Genomic DNA, 23,151 nt, shown 5'->3' with positions numbered 1-23,151 from the left:
AACTTGTGTCACATTCGAAGAAAATCTAGAGATTCGATAATCTTTTGATTTATTTGAGGTAGTCTTGTTACTGATTTTTTAAGCGAAAAGATGATATTAAGGTTCGTCTTGATAATAAAACCATTTAAAGCAGACTAGAATGATACAATATATATATATATATATATATATATATAGAGAGAGAGAGAGAGAGAGAGAGAGAGAGAGAGAGAGAGAGCAAAAAAGAAACTCACAGGATACTCACTACCGCTAGACCGCTCGGCCATCTAGGCAAGTCAAAAAACTTGCTTTCGATCGATGCCGATGGAATTCTCGCGCCGCTGTCCTACACTACACGGTCATTGAGAATGGAAGAGAGAACAGTTATTTGGACTTTAGTTTTATTAGAGGACAGTTACCGATACACATTAAAATGAATTAATTTTATTTATAAAGCACATTTTTACAACAACTCTTAAAATAACATGACTGTCCTGAGTGAAGAAATATTAATATATAAAAAGCACAAAGAAATTGACTTTTATAAGGATACTCAGTTCCGCCCCATCCCGGGGTTGAACTCTCGACCTACGGAATCTGTCTCCTAGCAGTACAGGAACAGCACGCTAGACCGCTCGGCCATCTAGGCGAGTCCAAAAAACTTGCTTTCGATGCCGATGAATATCTCGCGGCGCTGTCCTTTACTACACGACCGTCACGGTAGCTTAGTCGGTAGAGCGCTCGCTCCGTGATCGGAAGGTCGTGTGCTCGAATCACGGCCGCGACTGCCCTAAGTCGATAAAAATAGACAGCAACTCGGCACTTTGAAGTGAAAGTTGCAGGTCCTTCGGATGAGACCTTAATTGGCCTTATCGTTGGCACGATAAAGAATTCTCACCGCTCAATGGCCCTGAGTGCCGAGTAAAGGTCTAAATTTGAAGCCCTTCACCGGTATATGGTGACGTCTTTATATGAGTGAATAATTCTCGAACGGACGTAAAACAACATACAATCAATCAATCAATCCTACACTACACGGCCATTGAGAATTGAAGTGATATACAGAGATATTATAGTTTTATTAGAGGATCATTATATATATATATATATATATATATATATATATATATATATATATATATATATATATATATATATATTTATATATAATTTACTCCAACGTATCTTTATATGAAAACTCTTTTAGAAAGAAAGGGGAAAAATAATTTTTACTTCCATAAGCAGAAGTACACCTTCCCTTTAAATATGCTTTGCGAATACGTATTCTCGATAAAATGGAAGCGTTCTAATTCATAGCTACACCTTCTGCTTTAAACGTCAATTTTCTTTATCGTGAAATCTAGTCCCCTGTGCGGAATTAAATATTCTGAATATGTTTTATTTACGCAAAAAGCGTATAGATTTAAACAAAGAAAACAATGGATAGAATCAGTCTGAATTTTCGTCTGAGTGGAGAAAATTTCATTTATCAAATGAGAGTTTGGCTGCTTTTGTTAAGCCTTCAATTAATTTTGCCAGGTATGTAAATCGAAAATTAATTGCCTATAATCACTTGTTAGTACTTTTGAAATTTCATAAAAGTTGGATTAGTTTCCCCTTTTTAAAAGTGCATATCTCTCTCTCATCAAAAATAGAAAAACGCGAATTAAACCTACAATGCATTGAACATCCAGAAATATATACCTTACAATGTTATTTTTTTTTTATAAATACTATTTTTCTTAATTATTTAATTTTTTTGAAAACGCCAACCAAACTGAAAAATGCATTCTGTCCTCTCACAATTTTCATTTTTAATTTTGCTACTACTATCAGTAGCTTAAAGCTTTTTAAAGGACATGTTTTTGTGAACTAATTAAATGCACATTTTGGAAATAAATGTAATGCTGTTAAACTAAGGCGCAGACAAAGGATACAATGAATTTTGCACTTTATAGAAGTTTTGATAATTATACTTTTTTATATTTATAATTGATGAATTATTTTGTAGAACTTCCTTGCTCCTTTATTTGCACAAAAAAACCCTTAATACAATTAAGCTTGTTGTGAACTAATCAAATAACTCTGTTTTGTGGAATTGAGCAACGTCCTAGGTAAAATACATGTGCCCACTATAAATTCTATAATTTATAAGCTATTGGCTTGTTTTGAATTAGGTCTAGTTCTGTAAAATTATTTCATTCCCAAGTGTTTTTATTTGGGTTTGAATCAGAACTCTTTCAGGGCAACGGAAGTTTAGATAATACACCTCGTCTGAGATTTTCATCTCTTAAATTGAACCTTTTAGTTAATAACTTAAAACTACATACAACTAAATTGTTTTTGGAAATACTATCCAAGTACATATGGTACTATATCTTTCAGTATCTACTAATGAGCACAAGAAAATTTTTCAAACGCAAAACAATTTCTTCATAAACGCGGTTAAGAGATAATCCCGATTAAAACCCAATCTAAAACATATAACGAAAGGTGAAATTTACGATGGAATAGGAAGATTTTGTTAAAAAAAAAAAAAAAAAAAAAAAAAAAAAAAAAAAAAAAAAATATGCCAACGGCTGAAGAAAAACATGTGGAAAACGCTTCAGCGAAAATGTTACTCAATTCCGATAACGTTCTCTGAAAATCTAATTCATAGCAAGCCTAATGACATTAAGAATTGTATTCTTGAAAAAGGGGGGAGCAACTAAATACAAGAAAAGAAAATACTAATCATTAATTCGAAAACTATCATTAAATTGCAAAATTCATCACATGTTGTGTTTTTCTCCTTGTTACCAATACATTTTTTCCCAAAGTATTCATCTAATTAGTTCTCAAAAGCATGTTAGGTTGAACCGTTTTTAGAGATATATATACATATTCACCATAATTAAAAATTCTGATAGCTTCACAGTAGAATTACAACTCTTATGTCATGTGGAAAGAACAGGAAAATTTCAAGACCTAGTCAGTAACCAATATTTTATTTGCACAAAAGTTAAAACTTGCAGATTACCGACGATGAAATAACTTTCCACAAAAGAAAATTTAAATGAGATGCACTTTTAAGTTTATAGATTTTTTGCCTGGTAGCAAATTTATGTTTATTCAAAGCAAATTAACTGACAAATTTACTGCTCCCTAATTACTTCGTAGGCTTGAGTGATGGAGCAAGTGTTCCAATCTTTTCCCCAGATGTTATTGTTGTCACTGTTGAAGAAGGAAGCACAGGTAGGATGCTTTCATTAACACATCATAGTCTTATTTCTACATGTAATAATTAAAGGAATCATTAATTGTTCTTATTTAGCTTTATTTTGGATTTGGAGGAGGAAACAGTTAAGGTTTTGGTGAAAAATTAAAAAAAAAATTGAAAAGAAAAGAAAACAGAACTTAAAATTTACCTTTTCCATTTGAAAGCCAAGATAAAAACTTATTTTATTTAAAGGGGGAAGTGAGGCTTAATAGTTTGATATTAATATCTGACAATCCTAGTGGAAACCCCTTCTTTTATGTATTTGGATTAAAAAAAAAGCTCGTTTCACAATTTCTAAAGAAATTCTTGCACTTTTTGAAACACCTCAATACCTTTACAAAACTATGGAGGGGACAGAGATCCCTCTTGCACTCTTAAAGCAAAGAATTGCAATAGAAATATACATTATAGTTGTAGAAAGCGCATTTTTGATTATACATAATATGATATTGATATATGCGAAGGAGAACTCACTGTCCTTTTGGTCATAATAAGGCTGAGGACTGAATTGAAAGGCTCTTAAAATCTTTTTCTTTAAGCACAATAAAACCAAATAGAGTTTCTCATTCTTTATAGGCAACAATAACCCATTTACTTATTGATTTCGAGATAAAAGTCCAAGACTTTTCTTCATCATCAAGGACATTTTCCCCAAACAATCTTTGATATTAAGATGTGCCATCTTTTTTTATTTTGAAATTTCAGATGAATTGGTTACTACACTTAATTGTACCACTCCAGCTGGAACTCCCTGCCCTATACGTAAAAAGATTGATGGTGATGATTTTGGATCGGAGAAATTTAAAATTGATAACACAGACCTGAGGACAACAAATATCCCGACCGATTACGAAGCATTAGAGACGATAAACAAAAATTTTGTTTACACACTGCTAATACGTGGAAATGATTCAAGTAACTCTCTGAAAACAGCTGAGGCAACTGTGTTTGTGTACATTGACTCCAAAAATGAATTCGATCCAGAGTTTATAGGAATGCCATTTAGAGCTTTGGTACAGTATATTTCTGATGTATCTAAGTTCATGTTCCTTGCAGTGTTCATTTGGTCATTTTCTACATGGAGAAAAATGTAAAATTTACACTCTAGTGAAAGTAATGTTTTACTCTCTAACACTACTAATATTGGTGATATCTAACATTCGCAAGTCCATTCGAAAAGCTACAGTTATATTCGTTGCTGAACATACTTTTTCAATAAAATTCTATAATGAGTAACTTTCATTTTTTAAAAAAGAAGTAAATCTCGTAAATATATATCGCTCGTGAATGCAAAATATAATTTAAATGCAATTATACAGTGTGTTTAAATTTAAAATGAGCAACCAGTTTTGTTTTTGAGAGAGAGATAACAAGAGAATCAAAGCCATGCATGTACAAATCGTTTTGTTGTTTGGAAAAGCTTACACATGTATTCTTGAAAAAGGTGATACATGTACAACTAAGAAGGTTGTATTAATTATCTTTCTAGAAGTATTCAGCTTTGTATTAAGAATATATATTTTAGATACCAGGATACTCTGTAAAAATAAACTGGATTGTAAGATAAGGTCTAATAAGAAAAAAATGTTTTATTAACGACTATCCTCGTACATTCAGGTTCGGGAAGACGCTCCAGTAGGTATGCAGGTGATAACTTTAACCGGAAATGACGATGATCTTGGAACAGGCGGGGAAGTTTCATTTTTGATTGTAGGTAGGTAAGGACTTTATCATGAAATTTCAAAAATAAAACAAATTAAATAATTTTTCAGAGCTTAATTGTGTGTACGTGATATTATTTATCCATATATTTTACAATGGGGTGCCTAATGACAGGGAGTATTTGCATGATAAAGAGCGGTTTTTTTTTCGGGCGGGGGGGGGGGGTGAAATGTGAAGATCACGGAGAGTGATTAAATTAAAATGCATATTTTAAAGAAATTGAGAGCATTTTGCAAACATAGAACAATATGTTATTCTTCAAAACGTTTTGTAAATGTTGACATATTTTGGATATTTGATATACTTTGTATGTTTGGATATATTTTGTATATTTTGACAGGAGGTAACGATGACAATAAATTCGATATTAATCCTGCATATGGACGAATATTCACAAACAATTCATTAGACTACGAGACGAAGAAAAACTATACGCTGGATGTCCGCCTGTCTGATGGAACAAGATCAGTTATTGCAAATGTCGTTATTATAGTTACCCCTGTAAATGATAACGACCCACAATGCACGCCGCAAGTTTATCACGTGACTATGGATGACACCCTGGCTACAGAAGGAGCCACGGTATCTTCATAAAGTCAGAGAGAGAGAGAGAGAGTTATGTTTTATTATATATGAAAAGAGCAGAAGTTTCTCTAACATGAGCTGTGCATTTAATGTTGGTAAAATAACATACTGGGCACTGAAATTTCAATTGATTATTTATTGTTTCTTTTCATCAATTTTACTATTATTTTCTAAATATTACAAAAATTAAAACTTTAGACCAAATGGGAAATGGAGGAAATAAGCTTTAAAACTATGTTCCTTATTCGAAAGAGAAATATTACTATCGTATGAGGTAAATGTCTGATAAAGGGGGTTTAAAGACAAATTACAGTAGAAAGAGAATTCAACAGAAAGAAACCTGGTCATCAATATTCATTCATTGTATGAAATATAGTCACTGGTTAGTTTTTGGCATTTGATAACCAGATGATATGATAAATGAATGTCTAGAAGAGAAAATATTGAACTTTTTTGCAGAATTGAGCTCTTCGGGTTGCGTAAAATAATAAAAATATTATCTATAATTATTATATTTGAACTTGCAGAATATCCTGTACCACTTTAATGTATCTTATTTTCATAATTGATTTCAGATATACACATTAACCTGCTCTGACGCAGATGGAGACCCTTTAACTTACACGATAGAAAGTGGAGACATCTCGGGTGAATTTGCCATTAAAACTCCACCAAAAATTGAGCTTCGAAAAGGTCAGAATGCAGATATTGTTTATCACCACACGTATATATTATATTTTTTAAAGGAAGAAGGACAGTACAGGTAGCTTTTGTAGGAAAATTAAATACAGCAAGGATAAAAGAATAATTTAAAAGATATATTATTTCTATGAGGACAAGGAAAGTTAAGGATTCTGTGTAATATATTTATTCATGTTTAACTAGAATGGTTACATTTATTGATTAATCCTTTTAGAATTAGCTTATACAAGCTATGTACGTGAATTTATAATTGTATTTCTATTGACAGTTAAGGTATGGTATTTGAGTCAATATTGGCACCGGAATTATTTCTGAAATTTAGGTATATATGATGTATGACATTGGAGCACATGACAATTAATTCACCATATGGATAAATTATCATTACTCCAATGAAAATTAAATATATATGAAGGTATATTCACAGGATGTATCTCTGCCTTTCAGTCAACTAAAAGGTGACTAAAAGTTTACTGAAAGGTGATTGAATGGCAGAGGTCTGACATTCAATGACCTTTCCAAGCCTTTCAGTAACAATTCAGTTGACTGAATGGTGTAGGTTCGTCCTGTGATTGTACCTTCATAAATCCCTATAGTAGACAATTAGATCTTAGATCTTAGGTACTTGCATTTTTCTGACTTGACATATCAGATTATTGATTTATTTGAAGGTATATCATACACCATAAACTCTTAAACTAGACAATTATACCTTAGGCACATTATTTTTCTACAGTCCACTGACATATCAGTAGCTTATTAATTTATTTTCTCTGCCCTAATAGGGTTGGTTTATTACAATGTTGCCTGTTTAACTGTCTAGCGATTTTGGGATGCCTATCACAGATGGCCAAGTCATATTATTATATTTGCATGAATTCTCTTTCAGACTCTCTTGTTGCCAGTGTTTTATAGGTGTGTCAAAATCTTCACTAAGTTCATTTTGATTGTCACTGGGTAATATTAAAGACCTTAAATGTGCTTTTTTGTCACAAAATACAACCTCTGTATACGACATTGAAAAAGAAAACTGACAAAATATTGGCATATCCTTACAAAGGATGGAGACTGTAAAAGAGTTTTCTCTGAATCATCTATTGTGTCCTACAAACTCGATAAAAACTTAGGTGATATGCTCACCTTCATATTTTAATATGCATATATGCATAATGCAAATAAAATCCCAATGAGGCAGATTTGCAGCTAAAGGAAGAAAAGAAATTCTTCTTTATAAAACCAATTCCTATCAATTTACTTTGTATCACACCGCCGAAAAAGTACACAAGTGCAGAGTCAAGTGTTTGCGTGGATGATGGGAGCCAATTTTATTGAAGCTAATGGGTGCACTTTGTGCTCAATTTCTACTTGTATTTTTATGCAAAATATAAAATAACTATTGTGGCTTCTTCGCTTGTCAACCAAGTACGAAGGAGAGAACATTTAGAAGCAAACACCTGCGTGCAGATAAGACTGTTTTATAAGGGCAATTAGTTACTGTAAACCAACTATTATTTGCGTCATCTTTTATTCGCGATTCGTCAGTTTAAACGATTAATTTCCACGACTCAGGAAACATTCTATACAAATACAAAGCAAAATAAATGCTCGTGGCGATTAATATTCGCGAGTTAATGTAGGTCGTGAAGCTCGCAAATATTTTTCACTCGCGAATAAAAGTTGGTTTACAGTATTTATATTGATTGAAGTTAAACTTCACTCCACAGATCTTGATGCCAGCCAGAGGAACCTAAATTACCTCTTGTCCATTAAGGTTTCGGACGGGTCAAGGTCAACCGAAGTCTGGTTACGTTTGTACGTCACAAAGAACAACACTAAAGCTCCCGAGTTCCAAAGTCAACCTACAGTGAACGTGCGCGAGAGTGAGATTGTAGGAGCAGAAATTATATTGTACAAAGCTTTTGATCCTGACAAGGAACCATACGGCGTTGTGTCGTATGAAATAGAATCTGGTATGGCATGTTTTTTTGTTTTTTTTTTCTTTTTCACACAAAAAAGTTTCTTGTAAATCAACATTTTCTTTCAAAATACGTTCACTTTGTAACTTGAAATTTTTTGAGAATACTTCTGAATACATTCATGTAAAGACACTACTTTGGATAAATGTAGACGTATTTCTAGTAACAAACGGCGGGGAGGACAATTTTTTGATCGAGGAGACCACAGGAAGAATAAAGCTAGCAAAGCCGCTTGATTACGAAGCAGTCACGAACTATGTGTTACATGTAGTGGCAAGAGACGGTGGCGGACTGAAGGTTTGCTCATCAGTTACTGTAAACGTTCTTGATTTAATGGTTATCAAAATGAACTCTTTTCGTGTTCTTGTCTGCAAATTCTATTATACACTGATATACGATACATATCCATACAGAAGCTTTGCTCCAAATGCATTAATTTATGACAACGCTATTTAGTTGATGAGGAAAGTTGTGATTAATTTTAAATGCGTTAATTTATGTAGTCTACGTTTACAGAAAAATAAATTTATAAACTATATTAATTGGTCGAGCTGAAGTACTTACAGGTATATCTAGTAACAGAAGTATTAACTTGGTGTAAATCTAGTTGCCAAAACATCTAAGGCCGTATATTATATATAATGTTTTAAAGCAGTAACTGAAGACATTGACAAGAAAATTTTTCTGGTTTTTATTCATGAAACATTCAAATGAATTGTTTCTAAATTCTTCAGGGCACGGGAACGGTAACAGTGAGTGTTCTTAACGAAAATGACAACGCACCAACCTGTACAACTTATTCAGAGGCGTACAATGTACCGGAGGACCAAGGTAAGTAAACTAACACACCTACCTGGACAACTTATTCAGAGGCGTACAATGTACCGGAGGACACAGGTAAGTAAACTAACGCACCTACCTGTACATCTTATTCAGAGACGTACAATGTACCGGAGGATACAGGTAAGTAAACTAATGCACCTACCTGTACAACTTATTCAGAAGCATACAATGTTTCGAAGAACACAGGTAAGTAAACTAACGCACCTACCTGTACAACTTATTCAGAGGCGTACAATGTACCGGAGGATACAGGTTAGTAAACTAACGCACGAACCTGTACAACTTATTCAGAGGCGTACAAGGTACCGGAGGACCAAGGTAAGTAAACTAACGCACCTACCTGTACAACTAATTCAGAGGCGTACAATGTACCGGAGGACCAAGGTAAGTAAACTAACGCACCTACCTGTACAACTTATTCAGAGGCATACAATGTTCCGGAGGACACAGGTAAGTAAACTAACGCACCTACCTGTACATCTTATTCAGAGACGTACAATGTACCGGAGGATACAGGTAAGTAAACTAATGCACCTACCTGTACAACTTATTCAGAAGCATACAATGTTCCGGAGAACACAGGTAAGTAAACTAACGCACCTACCTGTACAACTTATTCAGAGGCGTACAATGTACTGGAGGACACAGGTAAGTAAACTAACGCACCTACCTGTACAACTTATTCAGAGGCGTACATTGTACCGGAGGATACAGGTTAGTAAACTAACACACCTACCTGTACAACTTATTCAGAGGCGTACAATGTACCGGAGGATACAGGTTAGTAAACTAACGCACCAACCTGTACAACTTATTCAGAGGCGTACAAGGTACCGGAGGATACAGGTTAGTAAACTAACGCACCTACCTGTACAACTTATTCAGAGGCGTACAATGTACCGGAGGACACTGGTAAGTAAACTAACGCACCAACCTGTACAACTTATTCAGAGGCGTACAAATGTACAATTTACCGGAGAATACAGGTTAGTAAACTAATGCACCTACCTTGACAACATATTCAGAGGCGTACAATGTACCGGAGGATACAGGTTAGTAAACTAACGCACCTACCTGTACAACTTATTCAGAGGCGTACATTGTACCGGAGGATACAGGTTAGTAAACTAACACACCTACCTGTACAACTTATTCAGAGGCGTACAATGTACCGGAGGATACAGGTAAGTAAACTAATGCACCTACCTGTACAACTTATTCAGAAGCATACAATGTTCCGGAGAACACAGGTAAGTAAACTAACGCACCTACCTGTACAACTTATTCAGAGGCGTACAATGTACCGGAGGATACAGGTTAGTAAACTAACGCACCTACCTGTACAACTTATACAGAGGCGTATAATGTACTGGAAGATATAGGTTAGTTAACTAACGCACCTACCTGGACAACTTATACAGAGGCGAACAATGTACTGGAAGATATAGGTTAGTTAACTAACGCACCTACCTGGACAACTTATTCAGGGGCGTACAATTTACCTGAAGATACGGGTTAGTAAACTTGACGAATAAAAAATGGTTTTAGGAATGAAACTTGAAAAGATATTGATAAACAATGTTTTTCGTTTTCGAATTAGAATTTATAGATGGAAGTTTTGACTTTGCAGTACTAGTAATTATTCTCTGAAACTGTTCATTTGGTAAATTCATTTGGTAAATACTGTAAAACAGTATTTTGAATTTGCAGTATTTATCCCCTAGAAAATGTTCTTTAATTTGGTAAATTCTAAGCGACTTCAGCAATTAAACATCAAATAATTTTGAAAGTAATTAAAATTGTTAGAGATAGAATTATTGTAGAAACAATCAACAAATCAAATATCAACAAATTTTACTTCTCAATATTAAAGTTTGTTTTGAATTTTATTATTCTGACAGCCGTGAGTACCGTTATTTCTACTGACGTGCAGTGTACAGATGCTGACGGGGATACCCTGACCTTTGTTATGGTACAGAATCCTCCAGGATCTGTATTCACACTCACAAATTCAAAGACAGTCATTCTCAAAGGTAAGTAGTCGTCTACCAGAGTTATTACAATTAAGTGATACAGTTTGTAATCTAAATAAGAATTATTTCCCTTTTTGCATTACATGTAAATTTTCAACGACTCTCTGGATGAAGCTTAGTATTTAACTTGGTCTATTTTCTTTCAAAATCTTTTCAGATATTTTCTTTGGATTTTCAGTTAATGCATAAACAGGCTTAAAGGAATTAAATTTAAAATTATTAAATAGCAAATGATTGGATTTGATGGTAAAAATGGTCCCAAATCGGGTATAAAAGTGAAGAAAAAAGCGATATAAAAATATGTTGTAATTATCAGTTTAATAGAATGCACCAACTTTTTTCAAACTATGCAATTAAGATGAACAATTCCATCAATCGGTTACCTGTTTACGTACTTTTTTATCTTGAAGAACCTTTGGACTTCGAGACACAATCCTTTTACGAACTTCAGATTTCTGTGATAGACGGCGGTTCAAACCCAGTGATAATAACTTTCATGATTGACGTCACTAATGTAAACGAGCACACTCCAGTATTCACTAACTCAGGTATGGATAATCGCAATGTCGCCAGCAAGCACAAGTTAATATTTCCATATTATGGAAAAATATTTTTTCACATTATGTTCTTTAATTGCATTTTGATTTAAATCAAATGAGAGAGAGAGAGAGACAGAGAGAGAGAGAGAGAGGGATACCTGCATGCAATGAATTTATTTCAATCTCTACTTTGTTTTATTTTTATTAGATGTATACTATGAAACTCTTGATGAAACCTCCCTACCGGGGGCTAACATTACAACAGTTTCCGCCACTGATGGTGACAGGGACGCAGTGTCCTACAGCTTCGTGACACCACAGACAAAATTTAACCTAGGATCAGTGAGCGGACAAATAATTCTCAGTCGGACATTGGACGCTGAAATTGTGTCATCGTATGAATTACTTGTACGTGCGTCTGACGGACAGAAAGAGTCCACAGCAACTGTGTCCATAACTGTAAATGACGTCAACGAAGCCCCCGCCTTCGAACAAGAAAAATACAGGTATATGCATATAGTGTTTTAAATATCACAGTTACCAGAATTCATTTGATTCAGCCATTTATCTTTCCTCAGCGACTTTGTTCTTGCCATGTGGATATGCATTTCTACATTCTATTATAATTAGATGCTTGAGGATATTGAAAATACTTCAAACTTCAAAATTACATTTATGCCTTCTAATGCTTATAGGCAAGCTCAACGCAGCTAGTTTTTGCTAATTTTGTACAAGTCAAATAAAACACTTTCATAGAGATGAATAATGCCATTTATTAAAATGACGGTATAAACATAAACAATTTAACACACAAGAGGGGGATCAGATTCACAAGTTTTGGTTATCAGTTACGTAAAATATGATAATGTCTGATCCCCCAAAAATTACTAGAAAAAAGTACCTGTAAAACAAGACAATCACAACATCATAAGAAAAAGTTAGCAAAAAGATAGCACATCAAAACAAAAAAGGCCAAAACATCATAAGAAAAAGTTAGCAAAAAGATGGCACATCAAAAACAGAATAAGCCAAGTTAGCAAAAAGATGGCACATTAAAACAAAATAGGCTTAAATATAATTTTACATGACACCTTATTAACCATATTAAGGGGTAGGAATGCTGGGGTGGAGGTGGGTCTTCAAAATAGACGTGCCTCGTGTAAGCGGTGGTCAGCGTGCGAGTATCAAAATAACTGAATGACTCGCTGAGCTGACCACGTGACCTTACACCATCATTGGTTAAAAGCTATTGATACATCAGCCAGGGCGTGGATCTAAGAATCTTCACAATTTACAAACATAAAATCCTACTAAAAAGCTCTACATAAATTACCGCATTAAATACATAAATACAATTATTATTCTAATAATTGTTGTTTCAATGACAATAAATGCATGAAAGAATTTGATGTTTATATACATGATATAAGTGATATGTTACTGGTATCTTAAAATGTTATTCATTTCTTATTTCAGCTTTACAAACACTGAAAACTCAGATATAGGAAAAGTTGTCGGTAAGGTAACGGCTAGAGACCCAGATGTATCCGGCAACAACGCCTTGTTCCGTTACTCCATCATTTCGGGCAACATTAATTCGCATTTTCTGATTGATCCTGATGATGGCACCATAAGTGTTGCGGTATCTACTGACTATGAATTCACCAAAGCAGTCCTCCTGGTTATCGAAGTGATAGATTTTGGGACTCCTGTCCTTTCTGACAAATGTACCGTGAATATCAGCATTGTAGACGTCAACGATAATGCACCAGAATTTCCAACGGCCACATTGACCAAATTTCTTGCAGAAAATGCAAGTTTTGGAGATGTTGTTACACGAGTAACTGCAAAAGACATCGACTCGGACCTCGGTGATAATAATTTATTTGAGTTTAGTTCTTCATCAAATGTACCATTTAGCGTTCACTATTTGACAGGGGAGGTGACTGTCAACGGACAAGTCGATAGAGAAATGCAAGAAAGGTAAATGAATTTATAACTAAATGCAAATACATAAAAAAAAAAAATCAGTTCTCTTCTTACTTTTTATAAGATTTAACTTGAAATTTTATTAAATAAATTAAATAAAATTTAATTTTAATCAAGCAAAATAATAACACTACCATACTTACACTACTTATTTTTAAATGCAGTTTTGAGATGATTATTGAAGCGGTTGACAAAGGATTTCCTGCCAGAACAGGTTTTGTTACTCTGACAATAACGTTGACGGACATTAATGATAATGCCCCGATAATCCAAGGAACGTATGACAGAACCATTCCAGAAAACGAACCTGTTCATTCTTTAGTGTTTACTTTGTCAGCTACCGACCCCGACACAGGAGACAATGGACGCTTCTTGTACTCCATAGTGTCAGGAAACTCAGATTTTCATTTCAAAATCGAGCAGACTCGTGGATTCATCCAGGTTGCAACGGATCTAGATCGGGAATCTCAGCCTGTGTATGAATTGGTGATTAAGGTTTCGGATTTGGGCTCCCCACAGATGTCCACGTCAATCACCGCAACAGTAACACTGAGTGACGTCAACGATATAATTCCCAAATTCAACAAGAATATGTACGTTCTAAACATAAATGAAAACTCACCTATTGGAACGCTTGTAGGAAAAGTGGATGCGATAGATGGGGACAGAGGTATCAATGCATTAGTAACTTACAGAATAAAAACGTATATGGAAGGTCATGCGGGTAAGTTTATGATTAACACAACAACAGGAGAAATGAAAAGCTTTGATGTCATAGACCGAGAAATAGAGGACTTTTACTCCATCATATTGATTGTTGAAGATAGCGGATTTTTATCGTCTGAAGCAATGGTGAACATTACTGTAAACGATGAAAACGATAACTTGCCGATATTTACGAGGAGATTGTACTCAACAGAAGTGTCTGAAAATTTCACTGTAGGAAGCATAATTTTAACGACAACGGCGTACGATCTTGATATTGGGTTCAATTCAATAATTTCTTATAGCCTTGATACATTACCACTGGATGGTGCGATAGCGTTACAATATTTTTCGGTAGATACCACAACTGGAAATGTTATACTCATTAAAGAACTTGACCGAGAGTTGTATGCCAACATATCGATGACGGTGAAGGCTTCTGATGCTGGCACACCCCTTCTATCTTCCAACACAACGGTCACAGTCTTCATTGAAGATATTAACGATAATAGACCGGTATTCGCGCCATCTTTTTATAATGCAGAGGTGTCATATGAGCATGCGTGTAACCATATTATCACAACCGTTACTGCACTGGATATAGATCAGGAGGAAAATGCAGAAGTTGTTTATGAAATGGATCCTGTTAACGGAGAAAACCAATTTCTTGTTGATAGGAAATCAGGTAGATTTTTGTTAAATAATAAACAACTATTCTGGCCTTAGCCTAGTACGACTCAAAAAGAGGAATGGGAATTCATATCTCAATAAACATACATTCCGAAATAAAAAGAATCAAGAGTGTTTTAAACGTGTTAGTGGTCAAAGTAAATTTCAATTGCAAAAAGTTCTTAGTTCTTTTTCTGTTTGAAAAATGGAATCTCATAAATTAATTATGTTAAATCTTAAAATAAATAAAGCTGATATTTGCTTTTATTCTAGGGCAAATACGTACAAACCTGAATGTAAATGAATCGCAGAATGTCATCTTGGTGCGTGCGAATGATCTTGGCACACCAAAACTGACGTCATCTTTGAGCGCCAAAATCAGAATAGATTCGTTTAATGCAAGTGAAACGATAATTTCGTTTTCATTATCAATGGGATTGTCTACGTACTTAAGAAAGGAATCAGAATTTCTGTCACTTGTGAAAAAAACGATTGGAGAGTTTTATGCTACGGCATATGTTCGACGATGGTGTATAGAAGACAAATCAACGTAAGTAACTTTGAATTCGATAGCAACTAAAGCAGATTTGGAAAATCGATATTTGCAAATCTGCACTAAAATAATCAAACAAACGTTGGTTTTGTCAATAACGTTACATGGACATAGATATTTCAGTGAAGTGCAGAATTGTTCTAAAATATTCTAATACTTGCACTAAAGTTAGTATGAAGAACGTAAGGGTAATTTGTTTCACACAAAAATTTAGGCAAAAATATAGTTGTCCACAGCAGCGATACTGTTTGCATCAATTAGTGTACCAGGGGTTATCAAAACGTTCGTGGACTGATTGAAAATGGATCTAAGATCCTCACTTGAGTTTGGCAGTATAATCCGCTTGACAGAGGTAATTTCTACCACACGCGAGCAACGTTACTTTCAGACGTGACTACTAGTAACTTTTGACACCGGACCGCAAATCGGCATTAAATGCATCTGCTCTCTTTCTTCCTCTCTTTATCGCTCTCTGAAACTTCTCTTGCCATTGATAAAGAGGCCATCTGGTCATTTTTTTCGCTCTCTCTCTTTTCAAACATTTCCTAATTATAAGCCTATGCGAGTTTTTCCAAGGTGAAATTATAAACTGTGGCAAAAGACAACAGCCCTCCCCCTTCTGGCGTCATTTTTATTTATTTGTTTATTCATTTTTTGTTAGCACTCTCCATTGAATTTAAGATAAGATCTCGTAGAACTGACAAAATGAAGTAATAAAGATTTTTTATTTCACGGAATAATTGTCACATCACATGAGTGAATGAAAATAAAAACTGGAAGGCAAATAGACGCACTTGGTTAGACTCACGGTAAAATACGTCTTATTTCGAGGTTGCACCGGTCATGCCACTACTTACGAAAACATTATAATTTTATTTTAAAGATGAACAGTACATCTTACGTTTATTCTGTAAAAAGATAATATTGAATAAATGTGCAAACATTTATTTATGTACCTTGAGCGGTTTTTAATAAATGGCGACTATTCACGAACTTTGATATGAATTATAACAAGCCATTTAGTGGTCGTTATAGTTTCATAAGTTTAAGGTATGAATAATGTTATTAATAACTAATTTCTATCTTATATTAGCTCCGTGGTAGTTTATGTGTATGCTGTGAAGAACGACTTGACAAATTGGGAAGGCAACCTTTTTATGGACAAACCATTCATGACTAATGGAGAATTCCTAGATTCGTTGGAGCTCAACAAAGACAAAGTCCCCACCATCAATGGAACGGGTATTAAAACCGTTGAAACGTTTTAAAAGAGCCATTTTATTTATAATTAATAAATTAATAAAAATGCTTCTTTATGTATACATTTACGAGTATCAAAGAATTGATATATAATGTTACAAGGCAATAAAAGTCTTGAAATTTAAATCAGAAAGTGAGAAAAATACATCGCATTTACCATATATTTTTGCATCTTTTTTATGAATTTTTCTTATTTTAAGATGAACCTTGGAGAGAGTTTTTGGTTACTGATGTCAAGCCGTTTGGACAAAACGTCGTTTACCCCGGAGGAACCTCTCGTTCCTCAAGCAATGGGGATAAAACTGGGCTGATTATTGCTCTGGCTATCATATTCTCCCTCCTTGCTCTAGCTTTGTTGGCGGCTCTAATCATCTATCTACTGTGGAGGAGAAAAAATAAACAAAATAAGGAGTAAGCATTGTTGTTATAGTTGGGTTTGTCTTTATGAAAGGTTCCAAGTTAGGATGGTGTATTTGAGCGTCTCTTCAATAAAAGATAAACTTCATTGAAAGTCTTTTCTAAAGTTTCAAAAAGAAAAGTTCTTTAAAGCAAGAATGAAATATTGAATTAACTTAAATGACACCTATTTAAAGAAAATAAACATATTTCAGCAATACTTCCAAATCTAAACCAAAGCTCATCAACGTACAAACAAAAGGAGACATGACTTCTGGTTGTCAGAATTCCTCAGACACAAGGCCCTTTGTCTCGGACACAGACGACTCCGTTTGTCACGTGACCATGGTAGGGAATCCGTCCATGGTATATTCAGGACCCGGATCTCCTGGATCTAGATCTGCTAAAGGGAAAGAATCGCCCACTGGGTCTGGATCCGGAGGAGATAATGAATCTGATCCTATGACAAAAATAGACATAGATGGGAGGAGGGAAGGACTCGTGTCTCCAACAGAAGTCAGAATGTCACAAGGACTTATGGGATTTTCAGGTAAAGAAATTAAACATTTGCAGTGTTTAAAATATATTTCATTGCTCAAAAACAAAGATCTTATTTTGGATTAGTTCCTAAGGTACATTCTTTGATTGCAGGTGAAGGATATGTGAAGGGTGGTAACTCTGGGAGATATGGGGACGATCAATATCCAGAAAATGGATTAGATTCTTCCAAGGAAAAGGCATTTGGGAACAAGGGTATTTATAAAGATAGCACATTATTGTACAGTATTCAGAATTGTACTATGAACGTTTACGTTGTCATCAAAAACATATTTTTCTTTTTTCAGATAAATTATAAAGATTGCATTGTACTTTAATGCTTTTATATATATTTAGCTCGTTGTTATAGTAGAACATTTTGACATTGGACTTTATTTTTTACTCTTTTGCTAAGGTGAAGAACAAGGGAGAGGTATTCCCTCAGGAAATAGTGACGGACGATCAGATGCTGATGGCTTGGACGGAAAAGCATCAACGAGAACACCTGGAAATAGGGGCATTGATACAGGTAACATAAATGTACACATTAAATGTTGTCATTTTTAGTGTTGTGTGCATTTTGTAGTATGGCAGGTGCATGAATTAAGTTTCTTACAAAGGCATCGAGAGTAAATCTAACAGACAAACTGCAACCACGATAGTGTACACGTCGACCTATAGCTAGACTTGTATACAGTAAATCTATTCACGGATTTTGCAACAACAAATAAATACCCTCCAAATCACTGGAATTCCCTGCACAGAAAAAAATCATGAACACACTAGGTATAGAAGTTTAAAATGATGTATAATTGAAATATGTACTTTTGAGTTTGACAAACATGAGTTTATATAGGAAAATAAAAACTCTTTGATGGTAAGCTTATAAAGAAATCACGTGCATACCACGTTCGTATATAGAAATTAAATTTAAAAGTTTTTCAGCCAGCGGATTTAATGATTCCACGTCTCAAACGAATGAATAATACGTATTTCATTCACATACACAATTATAATCAATAAATTGTTTTTATGCCCCGTTATGCGCATGACTGAGGCTGGGAGTGTAATATTTCTCATATCCATTTCACTGGACTCTTCAAAGGATTACTTTATTAAGCAACAAACAGTGATCGATTCTACTTACAATGCAAATCTGCAAACGGGGCCTAAAACATGGACCCCCAGGAATTCCCGAGGTGGGATCAAGTGCCAAGAAGGAGAAATCATCCCCTATCGACCGATCACACCCGCAGTAAGCCCTGTATCTTGATCAGTTAGAGGAGTAATCCGTAGTGAAATTTAGTATAAAAATAAAGGCCTGACAATGAGATATGTCAGTCAAAATACGACCCAATGACAGGTTATATTTGCTAACAAGGTCATTTTAACGACCATACAATTTACGAAATGCTGGCTTCAATAGAGGTTGTTGACTTATCTGTCAGTTGTCTGCCTCGGTTTAAAAATTGATCGTACTCGAAGCAGGCTCTTGACTATCGAATAAGATGGGAGACATAAACACCACAGCGGAATATTATTACATTAATAGAGAAAGATGAAGTCATTTCCTTTGTCATCAAATTTAATTGATAATTGGCCCTTATCGTCTATAGTCAGTAAAACATCCAAATATGAAACAAATGTGGCAGACTCTGTTGTGTCTTTTATTTGGAGTTCTCTGGGATATATGAGTCGACATATGAATGGAAGAAACTATTGCTAATTGATAAATCGATGTATTTAAATGTCAAGTTGAAGGCCACACCACGTGTTTTCTTCTTCTTATTATGTTCCCCAAACGAAGTTTGGGAACATATTGTTTTTACTCTGTTTCTTCTTCTTCTTCTTCTTATTATTATTATTATTATTATTATTATTCTTTTTTTCTACTTTCTTCTCCGGTACTTTTTTGTCCGGGAGTGTTCTCATAGAACCACTCATCCGATTGACATGAAACCTTTTTAGGGTTAATAGGCATGTTGTGTAGGTGTTCGGAACGAAGGTCATTTTGCGCGCACATGCATGCACGTGCGCGCGCGTGCAATGAGTGAAATGACTGATATACTTGATGAAGCCGTAACTTTTATATTTCTTGATGAATTGTTTTGAAACTCAAAATATAATGATATATTAGAATTCTAGACAAGATGACATGGTCAAATTAGCGTGAACTCACGCGCATGCACGTGCGCTCTTCTCTGATTGGCTGATACAAAAATCTCAATAATTTCCTTGTCTTTTGACAAAATGCTTTGAAATTTAGAATATAAGTAGATATTATAAGGTGCTACAACATGTTATATAGGAAATTTCTTGAAAACACGCGCATGCAGGTGTGGTGCAATCTGATTGGTTGAAACTTTAAATGTCTATAACTCCCTTGGTTTTCAACAAAACAGGATGAAATTTACGACATAGATAGGCACATGGAGCTCCTACATTATGATACTATCAAAATTGAATGCAAGGCCATGCATGCGCGTATGCTGAATTCTGATAGGCTAATACTTAAAGGGTTACATCTCTCTTATTTTTCAATGAGATTCTTTAATATTTAACACAAATGCATGGATTGTGAGACACTATAAGAAAATTAATGTGAAAAATGTAGAAAACATCTGCAAGCACATGCGCTGAAATTTGATTGGCTAATACCCATATGGCTATATCGGAGTAGTTTTCCAATGAAATACCCTTAAAAATAAAGTGTCCATCTATATTACAAAAGTATTGTCTAATTTATTGAAGCTTGTAGGGAATGGGGCATCATAAGGGATTGGGGAGCCGTTTGGGGAACATCTGTAACGGTTCCCGTTACAATTAGCACTAGTTCAGAATGTTTTGAATTAGTTCTGCTTCATAGGAATACAACAATAGGTCAGCTAATAAAGGAACACAATTAGTGCCCATCGTAATATATAGTTTGCTGATCTCTAAAGACTACTTTGATGTTGTCAATGAGGAACTCTAGCAGCATTTTAATACTAACTTCAGAGTAGCTGTGTGTAGAATCAGAGTGATTAATAACAAACTTTAAGTTATTTTGTTGATGACCAATCACAAGATATGAAAATTTCCGAGTTCCATTTTTATTGAAGAAGCAGTTGTCTATGCTATCGAAAAGCCTTTTGTTTGATTTATCGTGAGAAATGGTTGTATAAAGTGTAGAAATCCGTACGTTTTGATGTTACTGACTTTTGAAAATTTTTGTGATTTAAATTTTCTGAAAGTTCTTTGGAGTTCTTGAGAATCCACATTTGATTCACACCACTTCTAGAATATGCTGTGGTATGTTTGTTTGGTTTTTTGTTTCCTTCGAGAATTTTTCACTCATATTGAGACGCCGCCACTTGCCGGTTGAGGGCTGCAAATTTAGACCTGTACTCGACACTTACAGCTTTTGAGGTCGCCCGCGTGGTGCAGTGTTTAGAGCGTTTACTCAAGAATTGCGGAGTAAGGAGTTGATCTGTACGTCAAGAGTTCGAATCCTACTGCAGGACGTGGAGAGCGGTCCTTTGGATTAGACCGCATAAACCGAGGTCCCGTGTCGCAGTATAGGTGCTGGAAAGAAAAAAAAATCCCTGACTGCTCAAAGACTATAAGTGCCGAGTACAGGTCTAAATCTGCAAGTGATGGCGTTTCAATATGAGTTAAACAAAAAAAAAGAAAAACAAACAAACAAACAAACAAACAAACAAACAAAACAAATAAAAGGCAGTAAGGGATTTTTTCGTGCCAGTACCTACTGCGGTTTATATGGTCTCATCCGAAGGACCGGTCTCCACATCCCGCAGTGTTATTTGAACCCTTGACGTGAGGATCAGCTCCTAATCCCGCGATTCTAGAGTAAACGCTCTACCCACTACTCCACGCGGTATAAAACATGTACAGTACGTCTGAAGTTTCTCCTTTATAGCAGTTAATACTTTTGTGAGGCGTAAAGTTAGGGCGTTGTAGAGCATTTGCTTGACATTTCTCTTTATTTGTTTGCATTTTCATTAAGTTTAGGAATCCAGTATAGGTATAATTATTTAGGAGTATTTCAACAAAACTGAGAATTTGTGACATTTTTTTTTTTACATTAAGCTTTTTGAATCTCATATACAAAAGTGTTTAATTAGATGTGAACTCAACAACAAATATGTGCTTAATACACTATATATATATATATATATATATATATATATATATATATATATATATATATATATATATATATATATATATATATATATATATATATATATATATATATATATATATAAGCTATTTATAAAAAAAATGAACTTGAAACAATGATGTACTCTCTAGTTGTTAGAAAGATAAAATGAATGACCTCAAAATGCACATGTACAATAATACTACAAAGGCAACAACTGAACTCAATATAAAAGAAATTAGTTCTGCATAAAATGAAAATTTGAAAATTAATCCTTCTGTCATCGTACTCGTATTTTTGTAGTTTATAAAACTATGTACATAATTATTTTCAAAGTTTGGCTTAGTTCGACCTTTTGAAATATTTTCTTTATGGACAAATTCATTAATCTTCATTTTGTTAACTCTTACAGTGACCGGCTGGGTGTATGAGGACCATCCAGAGAACAATGGCCGACAGTGGCTTAGAACTCCAGATGGAGATCCAATATTTGAACAACGTCCCTTCATCTAAATAGAAATTTAAAAAGAAGCAAACGGCATGTCTAGAAGGACAGATCTGAGAAAAAGAATAAACCAATATATTTCGCAAATATTATTATAGGTTAAAAAATTATGTATGTGAAAACCGATGATAAATCTGAATTGGCCTGCATAAGTTTTAAATAATTAATTTAAATAAAAAATTACAAAAGTAGCATTTTAACCATTCTTCTTTATTAAATTGTCTAAAGTTTGCATTTGTTTTGGGCTGAATATTAATTTGATTGTCATTATTGTCAAAGGACGTGGTTAATTTAACGGTAAGGAAGAGAAACAAGGGCCTGCAGGGCCATAGTGACTCTGGTAAGCGTTGTGGTTCAAGGGCCTCTTGTTATGAAGATGTTATTTTATATGATTAACATGGAAAATGAAATGAAATGCTTGAACAATTACAATTAAATTATAGGAAAATATTCAGTTGGTTTCTACGCTATCTGGCACACGTATATCCCGCAATTCATATATCAAGGAAAAATGGATAATTACCCAACTGATCGACAAATTACCTGCTGTTAAGGACATTGGCAAGTCAAAGCTTTCCGGAGAAAAAAGATTTAATACATGGGTTTTTTCACTTGTAAAATAGTGATTGAGAGTGATCTCCCGTGTAGAATTCTCTAAGCGGTGAAAACCAATAAAGCGTATGTCATAGAGGTAAACAAAAGCACGTGTACTTCCTTCAACGGGTAGAATCATCTAT

The 23,151-nt window shown here is 34.5% G+C and overlaps 1 protein-coding gene across 1 annotated transcript; it reads left to right on the top strand.

Annotated features, from left to right (window-relative positions):
* The first annotated feature begins 1,462 nt into the window (after window positions 1-1,462).
* On the top strand, window positions 1,463-22,592 carry LOC133187523 (protocadherin Fat 4-like). The gene is made up of 21 exons (XM_061322924.1): window positions 1,463-1,518; window positions 3,139-3,213; window positions 3,944-4,251; window positions 4,856-4,952; window positions 5,301-5,542; window positions 6,121-6,238; window positions 7,972-8,217; window positions 8,387-8,520; window positions 8,958-9,054; window positions 10,968-11,099; window positions 11,510-11,647; window positions 11,847-12,144; window positions 13,115-13,621; window positions 13,792-15,017; window positions 15,275-15,551; window positions 16,648-16,796; window positions 17,015-17,225; window positions 17,426-17,760; window positions 17,862-17,963; window positions 18,163-18,276; window positions 22,322-22,592. The coding sequence occupies exons 1-21, from the start codon at window positions 1,473-1,475 to the stop codon at window positions 22,420-22,422; spliced, it is 4,953 nt and encodes a 1,650-aa protein (XP_061178908.1). The 5' UTR covers window positions 1,463-1,472; the 3' UTR covers window positions 22,423-22,592.
* The last annotated feature ends 559 nt before the right edge of the window (window positions 22,593-23,151 follow it).

Source organism: Saccostrea echinata, unplaced genomic scaffold, assembly GCF_033153115.1.
Source record: "Saccostrea echinata isolate AGI-Se365-2 ecotype Australia unplaced genomic scaffold, CSIRO_AGI_Sech_v1 ptg000015l, whole genome shotgun sequence".
Lineage (NCBI taxonomy): Eukaryota > Metazoa > Mollusca > Bivalvia > Ostreida > Ostreidae > Saccostrea > Saccostrea echinata.
The sequence above is the reverse complement of the archived record's forward strand: the minus strand, read 5'-3'. Positions and strand labels throughout refer to the sequence as shown.

What these genes read in the sequence shown, in the direction of transcription:
- LOC133187523 (XM_061322924.1), top strand. Translation starts at nt 1,473, where the DNA reads ATGAGAGTTTGGCTGCTTTTGTTAAGCCTTCAATTAATTTTGCCAG. An exon ending in TGTTGAAGAAGGAAGCACAG is followed by an intron (nt 3,214 to 3,943) that starts GTAGGATGCTTT and finishes TTGAAATTTCAG; the next exon opens with ATGAATTGGTTACTACACTT. An exon ending in AGGACTTATGGGATTTTCAG is followed by an intron (nt 17,761 to 17,861) that starts GTAAAGAAATTA and finishes CTTTGATTGCAG; the next exon opens with GTGAAGGATATGTGAAGGGT.